This window comes from Umbelopsis ramanniana (assembly GCF_025399195.1).
Source record: "Umbelopsis ramanniana AG unplaced genomic scaffold K450scaffold_19, whole genome shotgun sequence".
Classification (NCBI taxonomy): domain Eukaryota; kingdom Fungi; phylum Mucoromycota; class Umbelopsidomycetes; order Umbelopsidales; family Umbelopsidaceae; genus Umbelopsis; species Umbelopsis ramanniana.
Window position 1 is genome coordinate 225,406 of NW_026252105.1, and position 15,425 is coordinate 240,830.

Sequence of the window (15,425 nt, forward strand, 5' to 3'; positions counted from 1 at the left end):
AGCCACACAAAATTTCAACCCTTGCCGACCGAGCACCTTTTTTTTTATTGCCATACATTTTTGATCTTTCTTCGAATTCAACATGTTTGGAGTCATCAGAGGTTTATACCGTGGAGCTCGCCGTGAGCAATTGACTTCAAAAAGAGGACATAATTTTTACAAGGGTAATGGACCTTTCCATTCAAATCAACTTCCTCTACTTCCTTCGCTGACATTGCATTCGCATTAGGTACCGGATCAGGAGCGATGGGTCGCCACACTAAGCGTGGAGGATACTTGGTCGACTGGAAGAAAGTCAGAACCTACGTTGTGCCTGACATGACCGATTTCAACGTGAGTGTGCGGCAAGGGGATTCATTGTGCATGTCATAGGAAACCTTGGTCATTCAACTAACTGATGTCACTTGCAGCTCGCACCTTATGTCTCGAGAAAGACCACGCCTCCACACGGACAAGGCGCATTTACCGCCAAGAGCTTTTTCAAATCAAACGAGACCCCATCTGCTTAAGCTTCGCCCCAATATCATGAGGTTCAACTCAATTTGTTTTTATGATAGTTTCTTTGTTCCACTGAATCCCCTTGTAAATAATAGACCATCGCCTGAATTAGCACCATTACAATGAATTAAAAGTTACTTCGCCGGTGCGTCTTTTTCTTTAAAAAATAATGGATAGGAAAGTCAAAGAGTGAGATGGAGTTTAATCAGAATTTCGGTGCAGTGATCTTGGAAGAGTCAAGGAAATACAAGGGAACAAATGTGACGGCGCCGTTGCTCCATGCAATGGAAAGAAGTGATCCATGTTCAAACTTGCGTGCAAATGTAATATGAAGAGGTTGGGCATCACCAAGTGACTCTGTATTGACAATAGGAAGGGTGGATATATTGGTCACGCTTGGCGGTTGAACATTGAGTGCAGCACCTCGGATGTAGCCACTGTAACATAAAGTTATTCGAGAAAGGGACCGTGTGAGTAGATGTACAGTGAAAAGTTAGTTATTATCTGAACATCAGAGGAGTCTTACCTGAAAAGACACACGCTGTCAGTAGCCACGGCAAGACCCGTCATCTTTCGGACAAGGAACAATGCGAGCACGTTGGAATCTTCAAAGGAAATCACCATGCGTTCTCCAGTCACTTGGTCTATGCATATATTACGAATAGCACCGTTCACTTTTTGTTTCTCGCCGGAGGCAAGAGTCTCCTCAACCACAGGGAAGTTTTTGATGGAAATGGATTTACAATCTGCGGAATAAGAAGTAGATTTAGAGGCTGCCCAGGTGAAGTTTTTTTTTGAAAAACAAGGAGCGGCGGCCCTGATCTTACCTATTCCCGAAGATGCCTTATTAAAATAAATCATTCTAAGCTCATCCTCGCCTCGAAGACTGTAAAAGAGATTGGCCCCGTCAGGTGTCCAGCACGCAGACTGTAGACTTTGTTAGTGTTGCGTCTTAGTACGCACCCAGTCTCATTTCCCAACAGCTTACCTTGACTGCTCGACCAGATGGGTTGAGTATCAGCTTGTCTGTCCACCGCCTGGTCTCCCATACCCTAATGTGTCCTTTCCTATAGAGGCTACGTCAGTACGATTCCTTTTAAACCCTTTTTCCAGTGTTCAAAGGAGAGGGCATACTTACACGCTGGCTACAAAAATCCAGACACCATTGGGACTCCACCTAACAATATGTAAACCGTTATCCGGTCGTCGGAGAGGGGTGGCAGTGTCTGTCAAAGTGTCCCATATGACAACGGTGGAATCAATGGCTGATGTCGAGGCCAGCAGGTGGCTACCAGGTGTAGGATCCCATGAAAGTGATAATATGGAGGTATGTTTTGGGTACTGTAGATAACTCATCCATGCTCCCTTGGCTAATCCAGAGGTTGGTGAGTGTGTTCCTGAAACTGAACTGGACCCACTGGATGAACCAGACGACACGTTTGGTATCTTTTTGGGAACTCCGCTATCAAACGAGAAATGGGGTGGCATCTTGCCTATGTTGCTGTAAAGATCCCATATACAAACTCCAGATCTACGTGTATCAATGTAATCCAATATGAGCAAGAAATGCCTATATGCATGCATACATACAGGACATAAAAAAGAATGTTCATACCTAGCGCCTACTGCAAGGGTTCCTGCCGATCGATACTTCCACTCCATACTAGAAACATCTACCATGAATTCATGTGATAACATTCTGCTGACCCATCTGTGACCTTCCAGTTGGTAGACAAACACGACATCGTCTTGATGAGCTACAGCGAGGATTTCGCGGTGAGGGTGCCATGCCACCGCTTTAATATAAGCGTTTCTCGCATTCTGATTGTGCTTTTCACCGAGCATCTCTGCAAACTCGTCGCGAAATATGGATTTCAAGACAGGCGCAAGGATCTGCCAAGCGCCGTCAAAAGCATGAAAGGCTCCGGTCTGTTGCAAATCAGCAAATCGTGAAGATAGTTGGTTCCACACAATGTCTATGAGCGCTTGATTATCAGCATCTTTGTCTGACCATGCCTTTTGTCCCTTGATGGTCGGTACTGTTTCTCTATTGCCACATTGTATAGTAGGAAAGAGAATTGGCTGGGTGGGGAGGAATCGAATCGGTGAATATGCAAGGTCAGGCTGTGAACGCCATTGTTCGAATCAAACACTTACACTGCCTTGAATGATACGTTGGAGATTAGGATCGTTTGGATTATTTAACTTTGCTATGACTGTTGCAAGGGAAGGAGAGGTCAATGGAGATAAGGTCGTCAGTGGTCAAACCCATTCAATGCCAATTCAAACAGCAGCACGCGTCCGGCTAAGCTGCATGACAAAAAGCACATACCTAGCTCGCTATTCACTTCAGCAAGTGTTACCTCGTCGGATTGAGGTAACTTTCTCCGATCTGTAGCCTGCATAGCTTTGAGTGTGAGTGAAAGTTGCAGGGTTTTGAAAGTTAAAAAAAAAAAATGCGTGCCACTAGGCTTGCCAAATTTTTTGGGCAGTGCACATAGTACGCTCTTGAACCTCAGCGTGACGTGCAACGCATTGTGTTTTGCATTGGACAACTCGGAATGTCATGCTCAGGTCTAGCGTGGACATCTTCAGAATGCGATGCCGCCTTGGACAATAGCAAGCAAGCTCTAAGTTTGCTTGGTAAGCGGAAGCGAGAACCTCAAGGCAGCCTTGCGGACGAACGGGCTGCTTTACTGTCTATCCGACGGTTACGACTTGCATATCACTCACATGGAACTATAGTTATGACTGTACGTACTATAACGTGGGAGAAATCAACGTTTGTATATGAGCTATGCTAATTATTTTGTTTAGTGGGCTTGTGAGCGGCTAAAGGAACATAGGACATCCGCCGGTTAGCTATGATTTTTCTAGTGAATGAAAAAAGGACGTGTGCGCATACTTACATTTCGTCTGTCCACATACCAGGAGTACTGGATCTGGATGCTCAGATCACATCAAATCTTAAATCAAGCGTTAATAAATCGCTTGTAGATTTAATTGTCGGCTGCTTAGAGGTACAGTCAAATGATTCTCGGTAAGTGTTGGTAGACGATCTCCACCGCATCATTTCACCATCTAATATGACCAATGGAAAGCAAAAACCAAGTTTTGGAAACCTTTTTCCAGGTAATTTTTGGTGAATGGTTTATTTTGGGGATAACAAGAGACAGTATCAAAAAAAAGTAACCACACGTCATTATTTCTCTCCTGGATGGCTGCCATAGATCATCGTCAGCAGTAGTGAGAAACCGGAAGACTTCATGTTATGGCTACTATGCCATGTTGCCACTACTCTCCCTGACAAGATACCCGTCGCTCTGCAAAAGATAATTGTTTTCGAGTTTCGAAAGTTGGGAAACCCGTATACTGAAGCGAATAAGTAAGTTCAACGCGGGAAGCAGCATCAAAACATGACATTTCTGACATTCTTAAATCAGAGACGAAGTAAAAACACCAGAGCAATTACGTCTAGCTACTACTTTGAAGGCATACCTCGAATATACTATGGAAAAACCTCGAAATGTCGCAAAGGAGTCTGTCATCTGGTTGCTGCAAGACTACAGCAATATCGTGAAGAAATCAACACACTCTCCAGATACTACAATGAATGATCATGAAGAAGCCGCACAAATGAGTTATGCAGATGAAAACGACATTGCTCGATACTATATTTCATACCTCATGAGCTTAATTCATATCTCTCCCAAATTTGCCAATGGTACCAACAAGACAAAATTTTTGGGACTCCGAGTCACATTTTGCAAGGAACGCACACTAACGTGCTTTTTTCCATTTTAGCCGTCTGGCGTGATGTATTTTGCATGCTCTATGAGAATAACTGGATGGGAAAAATATTGTTGTTTGAGCGAAAACAACGATATTCTTACTACAAGAGGAACTCAAAGTAAGGTTTATTTTTTTGACAGGCTGCGGAAGGAGTCCCTGTGACAGGCCAATGTCCTAATTTTGCTTTCATAGCGAGCCACCTTTTATCTTGGCAGACGTTTTCCCCAAGTGGCTGTCACAGGTTGCGTTCAGTCCAAGCGGATTGGTTATGAAGCATGCGCTGGATGTAGCCGTGATGTTGGACACAATAGCCCATGACGAAGATTTGGGCATGAAGGAACTAATACCGGTAATAATGACTATTTCTTAGACATGTTTATGGACGTTCCCATCTGACTTGAATTGAAAATCACGCCATCTTATATCATTACCCTCTGAAGACAAAAGAGAACTCTATTATCACGGGAATGAAAGCGTCGTTCACAGTTCCCGATTTAAAACCAGCTTCCGTGGACTTGGTGGAATGGACGGTTGGACTACTGAAACAAAACCTGGGACGAGTCAATGAGGAGGCCATGCAGATTCCAATATTTCTACTTCAATTGCGTGGACTACAAAGTAAAGCAAGTGCTGTGGAACTTCTCTCGCATCTTCTCCTAAGACTGGATAAATCGTCTGACGCCGATTCCAACGAATGTACACGCTATCTTATCTTTCATCTCATAAACAAATTGGATGAACGATGGTCAGGGGTGTTCCGGTGAGTTTGAAACTTCAGCATGATCTGGTTTTTTTATTTGAACATTCACCCATTTGTTTATGCGCTTTTGCATCCGTTCCATCATGGGAAGTGACGTTCTGGATAAAATTTTTTCTAAACTCAAAGCATCGATATCTAAATTAACGGACGAACAGAACTCCGACGCGCGAGTGATTGAGAGAGTCTTGGGAAGTTGCTCAGTCATAGCCGAGCCATGCACAGATGATGCCGGGGTTGCTGCGCAAGCAACCCTTCACTCCTTTCAAAGTTATCTGGCCGACGAATGGAAAACCGTCATGTCATTGTTTATTAATCATCCTGCTCTGACGTGTCGCATTTCTGGGTTTGAGGTCCTTCTGTACAGTCAATTTTGGACTCGTGTATCGGACAAGGATGCAGAGCACGATATCGCCGATAAGCTGACGCAAGCGTGGTTCCGATACCTCACTGAACGGTTTTCAGCATTGCACATACGCGGCGAAAAGGATGCTGCGCTAAGGAAGGTTATTTCCAATTTGGGTAAGTTGGAGGTCCTGCCTGAACGAATAGGCGTTGTCCATTTTCTCATTGTTTCTTTCAAATGGAATTTACCCCTTTCCTCTAACAGTGCGTTACATGAGCCATGAACCCAGGATAGCCCGACAACTTCTGGAGACGTTTTGTGATCGAATCTATGAAGGCGCCTTGGAATCGTTTTCCCAATCAAAGTACATGACGCTTACTCAGTCTGATAACTGGTTGCTGCTCGATGTCTATCGGAAGCAAATGTCGGTCCATGTTGCGTCAGCTGACGAACCGTTGGGGCAGGTTAGCCGTCGACCCACGGGTAGTAGGTTTAAACCAAGACAACCTCGTTACCTTGCCCATTTAGCCGACACAGAAATAGAGAGGTAGGAAAGAGAAAAAGCTATCATTTCAAATGCAGGTGTATAATTTTCTCCTCATCTAGGTCTTATCAAGATGACATATATGCCAACAATATCATGGACACGGCCCATCTCCTACAGCAAATTACGCAGCAGCACGCAGGTGAGAAAGATGGAGATGTGTGAAAAAGGCCACCAATGGAGACATTAATGGAAAAGGAAACTCAGATTTCGGTAGCCAGATCGTCATTAGGCTCTCCACCAAGTGGCCAGCCGTGGTTACACCAATGGACAAATACGATCAAATGCTCCCTTTGTCACTCCCCAACGAACGGTAAGCCGAACGGAGATGTCCATGAGGATAGTCTCATTTAACTCATCTATCTTCCATTAGGGACGGACTCATTGGTAATACATTTCGAGATCATCCGGGGTTATTCGATGTATTACACCATTGCTATACTGATGGTCAAGCGGGCATTCATGACTTGTTACGCAGCCTTCTGGCCTACTACATTGCATTTTGGCATATGGACATAGTGAAACAGGCGGAATCACCTTGGGATCATTGTGTACAACTGGAGAACACACACCAACTATTGGATTTGCTGAGTCAGGTAAAATTTATTTTATTTTATGGGGTAAAGACTGCGGATCGAACGAAGTGGACTGACTGACGCGTCACGGTTAGACCGGAGCCATAGAGACTCAGCTATACAACTGCCGTCACCTGTTGAACAGCATGTCGATTGGTGATATTGGCAGCCTACTTTATTCGGCTATCTGGGGATACATCCGACAGTGTCCAGTCGGCTCTGAAATCCCTGGTCTCGGCAGCACAGCAAGACCAAGTGCGGACATGCGACTCAAACATACCGTGATAGCTACGGACAAGGTTAAAGTGATTGTTAAGCATCGGCTAGCTCATATTATTCATCGGTCCAAGCCGAGCATGGAAGACTTGGCAAGACAATATGATTTTTTGTAAACATTGAACGGGTGTATTAAGCTATGGGTTGTGACGTGGTGGAAATCTATAAGCGCGGAAACGGGATTATCAAGCAACGACGGGGGATTTAGGCGGTAGTGTCATGTGCCAAATAAGGAAAGTGCTGTTCGTTTCAGCCCGCTTGGCAAATCATATCCCCTGGTGTGGCTCAGTGTTGAATGCGCAAAAACATTCAACCCCTCCACGCGAGGGAAGTCTATCTAAAGTGCCGAAGCTCATACCAAAGTAAACCCGAATACCGATGAACACGGAAGCCGCCACCGCAGTCCGATCCAGTCAGTCAACATCTACAGCCGCAGTAGGAACCATCGAAAAATCACTAGGTTTTAAAGTCACGAGACGAAATTTATGACAAACCGCAGCGCTTGTGAAAATAATGTCTATACGGCTGAATGACCGTAATTGGAAATTTTGGCTGTGATGATTGGTGCATCGCTTTAAGACCGTTTTCTTCTTGGCGATTCCATTTTATCTTGCCATCTTTTTATTTTCGTCGACTTATTAAAACCGCTTGTTCTCCATTCATTGTTGCGGTTTTCTTTCAACTACTCTTTTGCCTTGCCCTTGCTTTTTCTGCGAGAGTCTTAGTATTTGAACGTTTCCATTACTCCATACTATGCACCCTATTCAACCTCCAAATGACATCCAATATCAACTCAAGTCAGCCATAAGCAAACGATGCTTACTCCCTACACCGCCACCCTGCGCTAAGCGTTCCACCAGCGATCCTGACCTGTACTCGCTTGAGAATCACAAGTCGAACATTAGCCATGAGGCTTCACCGCTGCGCCGCTCATCACGACCACCACCTTCTACTGCGCCTCCACTCAGCGCTTCGCCAAAGTCCATGAACCAAAAGCTTTTATATGTAGACAACCTAGTTGGTGAGTTTCCACTTTCATCCTTTGCCCACGTTGATTTAAATACCCGCCGGTATTTTTCTAATATTAATCACGCATGGATTTTCTAGACACCACCGCTAAAGTTATTGAAGCCATTTGGCCCACCGTCAACAAACCAAAGGCCAATGTCGTCTCACTCCGTACATTCATTCAGGAAGTGCTGAAACGATCACGCACCACCTATTCCACCCTTCAAACCGCTCTTTTCTACCTTTTTCGAGTCAAAAATGCCATCATTCATCAACTTCAAGGTCAATGCATGACCACCACCGTTCGACGAGAACAAGATTACATCAGCTGTGGACGTCGCATGTTTCTTGCCAGTCTTATTCTGGCCAGCAAGTTTCTTCAAGATAGAAACTATCGCAACTCAGCATGGGCTAAAATTTCTGGCCTTCCTGTGTCTGAAATCAATGCTGCGGAAATGGTTTTTCTAAAAGTCATCGATTGCAACTTGTTTATCAGCAAAGCTACCTTTGATCAATGGTACTCTTTGCTTAATACGCATATCGAAAATAGAGTCACTCGACCTCAACACCCTACCGCTAATAATAACAAACCCTCCTCTCAACCATCCTACTATTTACAAACCCCCCCACAAAACATACCCACATCGCTTCAACCACTTTCCCCTCCTCTATCACAATCGTCAAGCTCTCCTTGCAGCACATGCAACACACCTCAGCATCCTCACGATTCCGCAGTTTCGCTTTCTCAAGATAACTTTTCGCCTCCCTTGTCTGGCAAACTATCTGGCAAACGATCCTACTCCGATGAAGACGAAGCTTCCCTTGCTCTCAAGCGTGTCAAGACCGATAAAGATGACTTTTCCCTGGTCATGGGCTGGTAGTAGCTCAGAATTCTATATTACCCCTTACATCACCATCTTGAATTTCTTTGTTCATTACATAACATCATCCTCACACACTGTATTTCAACTGCACACCCAACGTTTTTCTATATTCTTTTTTGCTGACGAATGTATTCCGTTCATTTTCCCTAGTTTAACCCCACCCCTCCCTCTTCTCCCTGTAGCATACTATGACAAAAAGCATGTTGAATTATTTACAACATTAAAAAAAAAAAGAGCCATTCGACTTAATGTACTTTAATCCTTCCCTGCCTGCGATACTTTTTTATTTTTAACTCACTTGGATGGCGATCGATTTTATTTTCTCAGGGATCAGACGGTGCCAAAAATAAATTTTGCTCGCACTGGGCAGAAAAAAAATAATTCACTCGTTCATGGCCAGCCTGCAATATAATCCAGCCGATCTCGAAGCGTACGGCTGCAATACCACCGAAGCCACCGAGCTCCGTTTAGGTAGGGTATCATCACAAAGCAAGGCGCACTTCAGCCGCAGTCATTAATAGAATTCTACATGGTGATCTAGTCCGGCCCAATGCCTCTCTTGGCGCGTCGACGCGATACGTGGAATTCAATCCTGAATTTACGTATCCTATTTTTGGCGAGCAGGAAATTGCATTCGGATACAAAGATCTGGCTATCCAGGTAGGTTTGGATGTGTCATATCCCTCTTACATAAAACCTATCATTTATCCTTTTCCCTCCCGGCCAGCTTTACTACGCATCCGGGTCGCTGGCTACTTACTTTCACTTGGACTACGCAGAAAAATTTCAGGGCGTAGCTTCCTCGTCGTCTGAAGCAGAGCCACTTGCTGCGGATGATATTGAAGGGAAACTACGAGAGTTCATACCGCATGGTAACGTATATGGTCCAGACCCACCTAAACTATATGACTCAAAATTAAAAATCATCTTTTTCTTTTTCGGTAACGCATGGGACACAGATTATATGACCAATTACGATCGATTCTTGGAGAAGGTCAAAGAAGATGAAGCATCGTTCCGTCCACTCGGCGAAAAAGTGCACGAATACAGCTTGAATGATGGAAAGGACCAATTCGAGATTTACAAGGTAAACAAGATATGCATGCATCCTGTGTTGCACGCTGGTGTTTGCTCATACACATATTGTGAAAGTCATCGTTCAGCAGTGAGAAATTCAGAACGTATCATGAACGCATGCAACTTTTCATGCTTCTGTACGTGGAGGGCTCCAGCTACATTGACTCCGAAGATGACAAGTGGAGCATTTACACCATGTAAGTTGGTCTTTCACGCAAAAAGTCATGATACAATCGAACGTCTAAACCATCTTGTGACAGATTCAAACGCGAAGATGCAGCCGACGTTACGTCGTATCACTTTGTGGGATATGCCACACTCTATCCATTTTTCTGCTGGCCAGATAAAATTCGAATGCGCATTAGGTAGGTGAACTCATGGAAAAATTCTTTGTACCGACCTCTGACTGATCATGATGCTCTCAGTCAATTCTTGATATTACCACCGTTTCAGTCTCACGGTCATGGAAGTAAGTATCACAAGCTATGAAGGGGGCTGCGGCCAGAAAGTCAGATGAGACGCGCGTACCCATGGCGGAGTCTTCAGTCGCTAATCTTATGATCAAAAGGCATTCTCTATTCTACGCTGTACAAGGAATCCATGGCCCGAAATGATGTAGTGGAAATGAACGGTCAGTCAGCCATTTTTTTTTTTTTTGTTGCCGCCACCCCACCATGCTGGTATCATACGCTGATACGCCTTCATTTGACGACTTTTAGTGGAGGATCCCAATGATAACTTTGCCGATTTACGAGATAAAAATGACATGCGTATGTTGATCGATGCCGATGCGTTCAAAGGTCTCAAGGCACCTGTATCTGATGAATTTGTCGACATGGCCCGCAAAAAGTACAAGCTCACCAAGGTAAGGCGAGAGAAGAAGGAAGGGCATAGAAGGGCCTGGCCCTGCGGTATTCTCCGCTCTTCCATCTGGGTGGCATATGAGCTAACTTATCACATCGTTCGTTTTCAGCGACAAATGCAAAGGTGCATTGAGATTTATCTTTTGCAGCATCTGGATAAGCGTAAGGCCTCCGATTACAAGAGCTATCGATTGCAAGTGAAAACAAGATTATACAAATTCAACTTGGTGAGTTGTCTGTCATGCTTCCATGTATTTCCACTCCGACTAATGTGTCGATTACCCCCAGGATGCTCTGAGAGACATGGAAGCAAACGAACGTTTGGAAAAACTTCAAGAGACATATAAAGGCGTGGAGGAAGACTATCATAGAATTATCGAACTCATCTAGATTAGATAGGATTCCTTCATTTGCCACCGCGGCTGTTCCAAACTAGATGCCCACTGACATGGATTTGCATTCATAAAAGCACAAAGAGAAACAATACAAAAAAAGTCAATATTAAAGCTCTGCTAGATTAATTGAGATTCATCATCAAACAGGATGCGAGTTATAAAGAGAAAAAAGTATGTACATTTTGGAACATAGCAATAAAAAAGGACACTGAACAAATGCTTACAAGGAAATTAAAGCCATGCCTTGGCACCACACTGAGGTTGTTGGTGCTCGGTAGAAAGGAAGGCATGATATGGCATGATCCATAGAAGGGGTTGGAATAAAGTAAATAATCTAGATATCAAAGCCTGGACTCCGGCCGTTAAGATGTTGCGTAGGAAACGATGCTTTTGGGTGCAGTGGAAATGGATCAAGGCTGAAAGGTTGGGCGAAAGCTTCTACCCCAGAAAGAACCGCCATTAGCAAATAAAGCACAAAAACTCAACTCAAACGCAAAAGTCTGCTCTCTCTATTTTTTCCACCACTTCACCCGAAAGCAAATTAAAAAAACAAATACCTACTATTCATCTCCTCCCAACTGTTATCTGGTTGAGTAGCATCTCCTGGACCAAATACTTTTCCGTATTGGAATCCAGGTGGCGGTATCTTTGGGCGTACAGTGGGTGGTGATGGGTCATCTTGGTTATGTTGTTGCTGGTATTGATATTGTTGGAAGCTAAGGAGATCTCGTTTGAGAATGGATTCAGGAAGTGATCGCTGCGAAGCAGCCTTCCCGCTATTGATCGTTCCAGTGGAATAGGAAGATGTCAGAGCATTAGGAGGCGGTACTTGTGACATGCGTCTAATATCATGCATCGTCGAGCTTCTTGACGGCCCCGTGGGGGTTTGACTTGGACGATAGCCAAAGGTATTTCCAGGTATGATCCCGCTGAAAGCCGTTGTATCATAACCGGCCGATCGAGGTCTCAAATCCATACCTTGAGTGTAAAACTAAAAAGATTCGAGGAAATGATTAGTTCGCATGACAAAAAATCATACACTTGTATTGATAGCTGAAACAATTGCTTACCGAAGACGGCTGGCTGGGATTGGGAGCATTGCTCCATATGCTACTAGAAGTACTGGTTGACGTTGACAACGATGGCTTCTGAGATTGTCTTTCAGATTGCCTTGGAATTCTCAGATCCCCTTCGGATCCACCCGTCTCTTCAAAGATCGCTCGAATAGGACTATCTGGTAAACCTTGCTTAGGTCCCTCATTGAAGTTGCTAGAACCTTCACGACCAGGACCAAAATTTCCCCATGAGGCTCCAAAAGCACTACCACTAGGGTGGTTAAATAAGCTGTAACTAGACAAACCGACATCTGCGCGAGAGAGAGAAAATGAGATTATTTAGTCACTTTTTTACGGTGATATTCTACTTGAATTCAAAAATGAGCATACCTGGCGACTCGATGTTCGCAAGAGATTCACTATTGAACTTCAATAGCGAATCGTCGAATGAATCGCTGGGACAACTGGCAAGGTCACTAGGGTTCAAATCTTGAATGGACGGGTTAATACCGTGATTCTTCAAGAAATCAGTCAATTCATTCAGAGCATGTGGCAGAGCGTCGATGATATTTTGGGTAAATTTGAGCAGAATAACAATCTTTGCTTCTTCAGGAGCTTTAGTTCCCGCCTTGGGTGTTGAGGAGCTTTCTAACGAGGCAGGCTCAGTAGACTCTTCAAGAGTAGGCACACAAACGGTAAAGTCATGATCGGTCTTGATCTTCATCACCAGGTTTTTGAAATCCGCAGAGTTCAACAATTCACGTAGCTCTGGTGTATCTGGGGCAGTGATAAAATGCTCCTCTGGCACCAGTTGGTTCAAGAACTGAGTGACTAAATGAATCTGAAACTGAGGTCCAGTGACTTGAACCTTGTCGCAAGCCAGTTCTCTGTCGGGCCAATGGACTTTAGAGTTTGCCTTTTGTTCGACGTCCTGCAGTTCCAAATCATGATTTTGTAGCAAAGTTCGATGTAATCTGGAAGGAATATAAAGCGACTGTGTGATAAAGTCTTTGTCTCTTGGGTTGATAAGTTCCATGACGGCATGTTTAAGATTATCCAGATTGATTTGGTTTTTCATAGGCGTACGAGCTACCACATTATCTTCGTTACTGTAATAGCCACCCAGGGAAGCGAACTCTTCGGCTCCAGAAAACTTCACGTAAACGCCATATTTTTTCATGATGCGTTGAATGTTTTTGCCTCCCACTCCTATGATTCGGCGATGATAGACCTCTGGAACAGAAAAGGAGATTTCGGCAGGCAGTTCATCTTGCATTAATGTAAGTCCATCCAGAGCTTTGGCAAAATTGGTACTGCTGACTTCAATGACAAAATTATATTCGCTGAATGGCAAAAATCGAATTTTGACTCCACAGGTTTTCATGATCTTGTTGATCTTTCCATTTTTCTTTCCACTGATAAACTCTCGTTGATCGTTTGCCAACTCTACATCGAAGATAGTATCTTGATGGTACATCTGAGATAGAAAATACCATTTTCGGAACGCGAGAAAAATAACAGATATAGATTAAAGTTAGACACAAACACATGAGTGTACAGGAGGCGATCTCGAAAGAGCTTACTTTGAGGAAAGGCATGTCATACAACATTTGATATACGTTTCGAACAGCGCGCTCGGTTCCAAACACTTCAATGCATCCTTGGTCGCTTTTGTATGCAACTTCTGCTCCAGAGGCTTGGGCTAGCTGAGCAACCAGTTTGCCTACGTTTTCCAGTGAGCTAAAAATATTACTATTGTCGTCTGGATTAAATGCGCCTGACTCGCTGGGATTCTTAAAGAAAAACGTAGCCTGGTATACATTGCATGCCTAGATGGATCGGATGTCAGTGTACGACTTGGAAAAGGGCATTACGGAGCTTTGGGGGCATTCTACTCACCAGATAATTGAGCGAACGCAAGGTTCGTTCGACGTTGACGCGATTCTCTGCGTACACGGTGATGGTGTTATTTCCAGAGCCAATAGCAGGTAGTGCGATAAAAGAACCTAAAAAAAATGAAATACAAAAAAAAAAATCAAATTGCATCAGTCTCAATTCTTCCGCTTCCGAAATATCTTTTTCCCTCCAAGAACTCACCGTTGTCCTGCATGATATTTCGTAATTCATCCCGTCGCTGTAATAGCATCCAGTCTATTTTTCGTGGATGCAGGATGGAATCCTTGTGATACATGGAGTTGGCCTATTGTTGTTTTTAGATTGCCATAGTTAGAGAATGCAAAAATAATAATAATAATAACAACAACATCTTCCAAAAAAGCCAATTAAACACTGTTTGTGATACCTTTTGGAGTGACAGCTTTGTGAGCATGTCCTTGGCTCTAGCAATTCCGACTGAATCTCCGGTAATATGTATGGTAGCAGGCTTTTCGGCTGCCGATGTTCGATCCTGATTTGCCATGGAAAGAAACACAGAAGGGAGATAAATATTGGTAGCTGTCTCTTTGCTGATGGACTGCAAGTAGCATCGCTTCTTTCCGCACACCACGCTATGGAGGTTGTGGGGCATATCCAAAGTGTCCGTGCGCAAACCAGCCTATTGTTAGTGACACAGAGCTGGATTAGGAAACTGGCAATCATAACAACGTTCCATTTGTTATTGCAACACTTGCCATATTATCCAGGAACACAAGCACTTGTACACGCGCTTTCTCCGCCTGTTCAATCACACCGTGTACAGTGATGGTGCATTTCCCTCCCAAGTTGCTGACGCGGATGTGGGTTTCGGTATCCGCCTCGATTTTTTCAAACCCTTGCTGCACGACTGGCTTGAGTTCTTGACTCAATGTGTCGACATAGATATCTTGAGCAGAGGGTCGTATGATCAAATTGATCTGTCAAATACATTGGAGTTAGTCTTTTTGTTGGGTTTTCAAGTAAAATGCTCCGATCCAACAACCTTGATGGGATTATCTCGTAACAATTCTCCGCGTGCCGAGAGAACAAGTGCAGCTGGACCACTCAGTGTGATGTTGCAAGCTGATATTTGTTTGGAAAGACTAGGGTTGGCTTTGGCGAAGAACTCGTTTGTAAATTGCGCTGTGATATGCGGCTTTTGACTTGCAAGTGTCCCACAGGCATTCCGCAAATCTCGGAATGAGTCTTCTCCATCTCGGACTTGACAAGTATCGGGAACGGCAAGGCAAAAGGAAAAAGCTAATTGTGCCATCCCCAGAGAAATAGAAGGAAGTTGAGAAGAGAGAGAGGGAAGGAATAACCTGATGAGTTGGAATAACCAAAGCAAAAAACGGTAAGAATAACAATGACCCGCCCGCCCGCATGCAATCAAGGCCAGTTGATGTCTCTTTTTGAATTGGGTTGAGCTCCGATGACTTTC

At 44.1% G+C, this 15,425-nt stretch overlaps 6 protein-coding genes across 6 annotated transcripts; 4 read left to right on the forward strand and 2 right to left on the reverse strand.

The window, feature by feature from the left end:
* The first annotated feature begins 33 nt into the window (after positions 1–33).
* Positions 34–606, forward strand: K450DRAFT_235897 (uncharacterized protein). Its single transcript, XM_051588169.1, has 3 exons — positions 34–164; positions 230–333; positions 411–606. Exons 1-3 carry the CDS (start codon positions 83–85, stop codon positions 507–509), a joined length of 285 nt encoding a protein of 94 aa, XP_051445779.1. The 5' UTR covers positions 34–82; the 3' UTR covers positions 510–606.
* A 57-nt stretch (positions 607–663) lies between these two features.
* On the reverse strand, positions 664–3,332 carry K450DRAFT_235899 (uncharacterized protein). Its single transcript, XM_051588170.1, has 8 exons — positions 2,831–3,332; positions 2,656–2,714; positions 2,114–2,580; positions 1,637–2,029; positions 1,487–1,565; positions 1,326–1,425; positions 1,025–1,244; positions 664–935 (listed from the first exon to the last, which is right to left on the reverse strand). The coding sequence occupies exons 1-8, from the start codon at positions 2,901–2,903 to the stop codon at positions 704–706; spliced, it is 1,623 nt and encodes a 540-aa protein (XP_051445780.1). The 5' UTR covers positions 2,904–3,332; the 3' UTR covers positions 664–703.
* K450DRAFT_235909 (uncharacterized protein) lies at positions 3,322–7,223 on the forward strand. The gene is made up of 13 exons (XM_051588171.1): positions 3,322–3,355; positions 3,430–3,538; positions 3,729–3,883; positions 3,942–4,222; positions 4,303–4,408; positions 4,483–4,639; positions 4,731–5,050; positions 5,142–5,569; positions 5,658–5,940; positions 6,000–6,079; positions 6,145–6,250; positions 6,311–6,533; positions 6,608–7,223. The coding sequence occupies exons 3-13, from the start codon at positions 3,765–3,767 to the stop codon at positions 6,902–6,904; spliced, it is 2,400 nt and encodes a 799-aa protein (XP_051445781.1). The 5' UTR covers positions 3,322–3,355; positions 3,430–3,538; positions 3,729–3,764; the 3' UTR covers positions 6,905–7,223.
* K450DRAFT_235931 (uncharacterized protein) lies at positions 7,224–8,875 on the forward strand. Its single transcript, XM_051588172.1, has 2 exons — positions 7,224–7,809; positions 7,896–8,875. The coding sequence occupies exons 1-2, from the start codon at positions 7,542–7,544 to the stop codon at positions 8,675–8,677; spliced, it is 1,050 nt and encodes a 349-aa protein (XP_051445782.1). The 5' UTR covers positions 7,224–7,541; the 3' UTR covers positions 8,678–8,875.
* On the forward strand, positions 8,837–11,162 carry K450DRAFT_235937 (uncharacterized protein). Its single transcript, XM_051588173.1, has 12 exons — positions 8,837–8,930; positions 9,008–9,151; positions 9,222–9,340; positions 9,408–9,552; positions 9,640–9,767; positions 9,833–9,954; positions 10,018–10,122; positions 10,183–10,226; positions 10,326–10,388; positions 10,477–10,622; positions 10,731–10,847; positions 10,909–11,162. Exons 2-12 carry the CDS (start codon positions 9,073–9,075, stop codon positions 11,008–11,010), a joined length of 1,170 nt encoding a protein of 389 aa, XP_051445783.1. The 5' UTR covers positions 8,837–8,930; positions 9,008–9,072; the 3' UTR covers positions 11,011–11,162.
* A 34-nt stretch (positions 11,163–11,196) lies between these two features.
* Positions 11,197–15,381, reverse strand: K450DRAFT_235947 (uncharacterized protein). Its single transcript, XM_051588174.1, has 10 exons — positions 14,988–15,381; positions 14,701–14,922; positions 14,373–14,624; positions 14,168–14,270; positions 13,970–14,076; positions 13,654–13,899; positions 12,461–13,547; positions 12,086–12,381; positions 11,573–12,006; positions 11,197–11,453 (listed from the first exon to the last, which is right to left on the reverse strand). Exons 1-10 carry the CDS (start codon positions 15,255–15,257, stop codon positions 11,426–11,428), a joined length of 3,045 nt encoding a protein of 1,014 aa, XP_051445784.1. The 5' UTR covers positions 15,258–15,381; the 3' UTR covers positions 11,197–11,425.
* Positions 15,382–15,425: the final 44 nt, after the last annotated feature.

Excerpts from the sequence above, each read along its gene's own strand:
- K450DRAFT_235897 (XM_051588169.1), top strand. The coding sequence starts at position 83 with ATGTTTGGAGTCATCAGAGGTTTATACCGTGGAGCTCGCCGTGAGCAA. Across the intron at positions 165-229 it reads AGGACATAATTTTTACAAGG|GTACCGGATCAGGAGCGATG; the intron begins GTAATGGACCTT and ends CATTCGCATTAG. Across the intron at positions 334-410 it reads CTGACATGACCGATTTCAAC|CTCGCACCTTATGTCTCGAG; the intron begins GTGAGTGTGCGG and ends TGTCACTTGCAG.
- K450DRAFT_235947 (XM_051588174.1), bottom strand. The coding sequence starts at position 15,257 with ATGGCACAATTAGCTTTTTCCTTTTGCCTTGCCGTTCCCGATACTTGT. Across the intron at positions 14,077-14,167 it reads AAATATCATGCAGGACAACG|GTTCTTTTATCGCACTACCT; the intron begins GTGAGTTCTTGG and ends CATTTTTTTTAG. Across the intron at positions 13,900-13,969 it reads TGCGTTCGCTCAATTATCTG|GCATGCAATGTATACCAGGC; the intron begins GTGAGTAGAATG and ends CGATCCATCTAG.
- K450DRAFT_235899 (XM_051588170.1), bottom strand. The coding sequence starts at position 2,903 with ATGCAGGCTACAGATCGGAGAAAGTTACCTCAATCCGACGAGGTAACA. Across the intron at positions 2,715-2,830 it reads TGAAGTGAATAGCGAGCTAG|TCATAGCAAAGTTAAATAAT; the intron begins GTATGTGCTTTT and ends CCCTTGCAACAG. Across the intron at positions 2,581-2,655 it reads AACGTATCATTCAAGGCAGT|CCAATTCTCTTTCCTACTAT; the intron begins GTAAGTGTTTGA and ends CTCCCCACCCAG.
- K450DRAFT_235937 (XM_051588173.1), top strand. The coding sequence starts at position 9,073 with ATGGCCAGCCTGCAATATAATCCAGCCGATCTCGAAGCGTACGGCTGC. Across the intron at positions 9,955-10,017 it reads AAGTGGAGCATTTACACCAT|ATTCAAACGCGAAGATGCAG; the intron begins GTAAGTTGGTCT and ends ATCTTGTGACAG. Across the intron at positions 10,848-10,908 it reads GATTATACAAATTCAACTTG|GATGCTCTGAGAGACATGGA; the intron begins GTGAGTTGTCTG and ends GATTACCCCCAG.
- K450DRAFT_235909 (XM_051588171.1), top strand. The coding sequence starts at position 3,765 with ATGTTATGGCTACTATGCCATGTTGCCACTACTCTCCCTGACAAGATA. Across the intron at positions 5,051-5,141 it reads CGATGGTCAGGGGTGTTCCG|TGACGTTCTGGATAAAATTT; the intron begins GTGAGTTTGAAA and ends CATCATGGGAAG. Across the intron at positions 5,570-5,657 it reads GAAGGTTATTTCCAATTTGG|TGCGTTACATGAGCCATGAA; the intron begins GTAAGTTGGAGG and ends TTCCTCTAACAG.
- K450DRAFT_235931 (XM_051588172.1), top strand. The coding sequence starts at position 7,542 with ATGCACCCTATTCAACCTCCAAATGACATCCAATATCAACTCAAGTCA. Across the intron at positions 7,810-7,895 it reads ATATGTAGACAACCTAGTTG|ACACCACCGCTAAAGTTATT; the intron begins GTGAGTTTCCAC and ends TGGATTTTCTAG.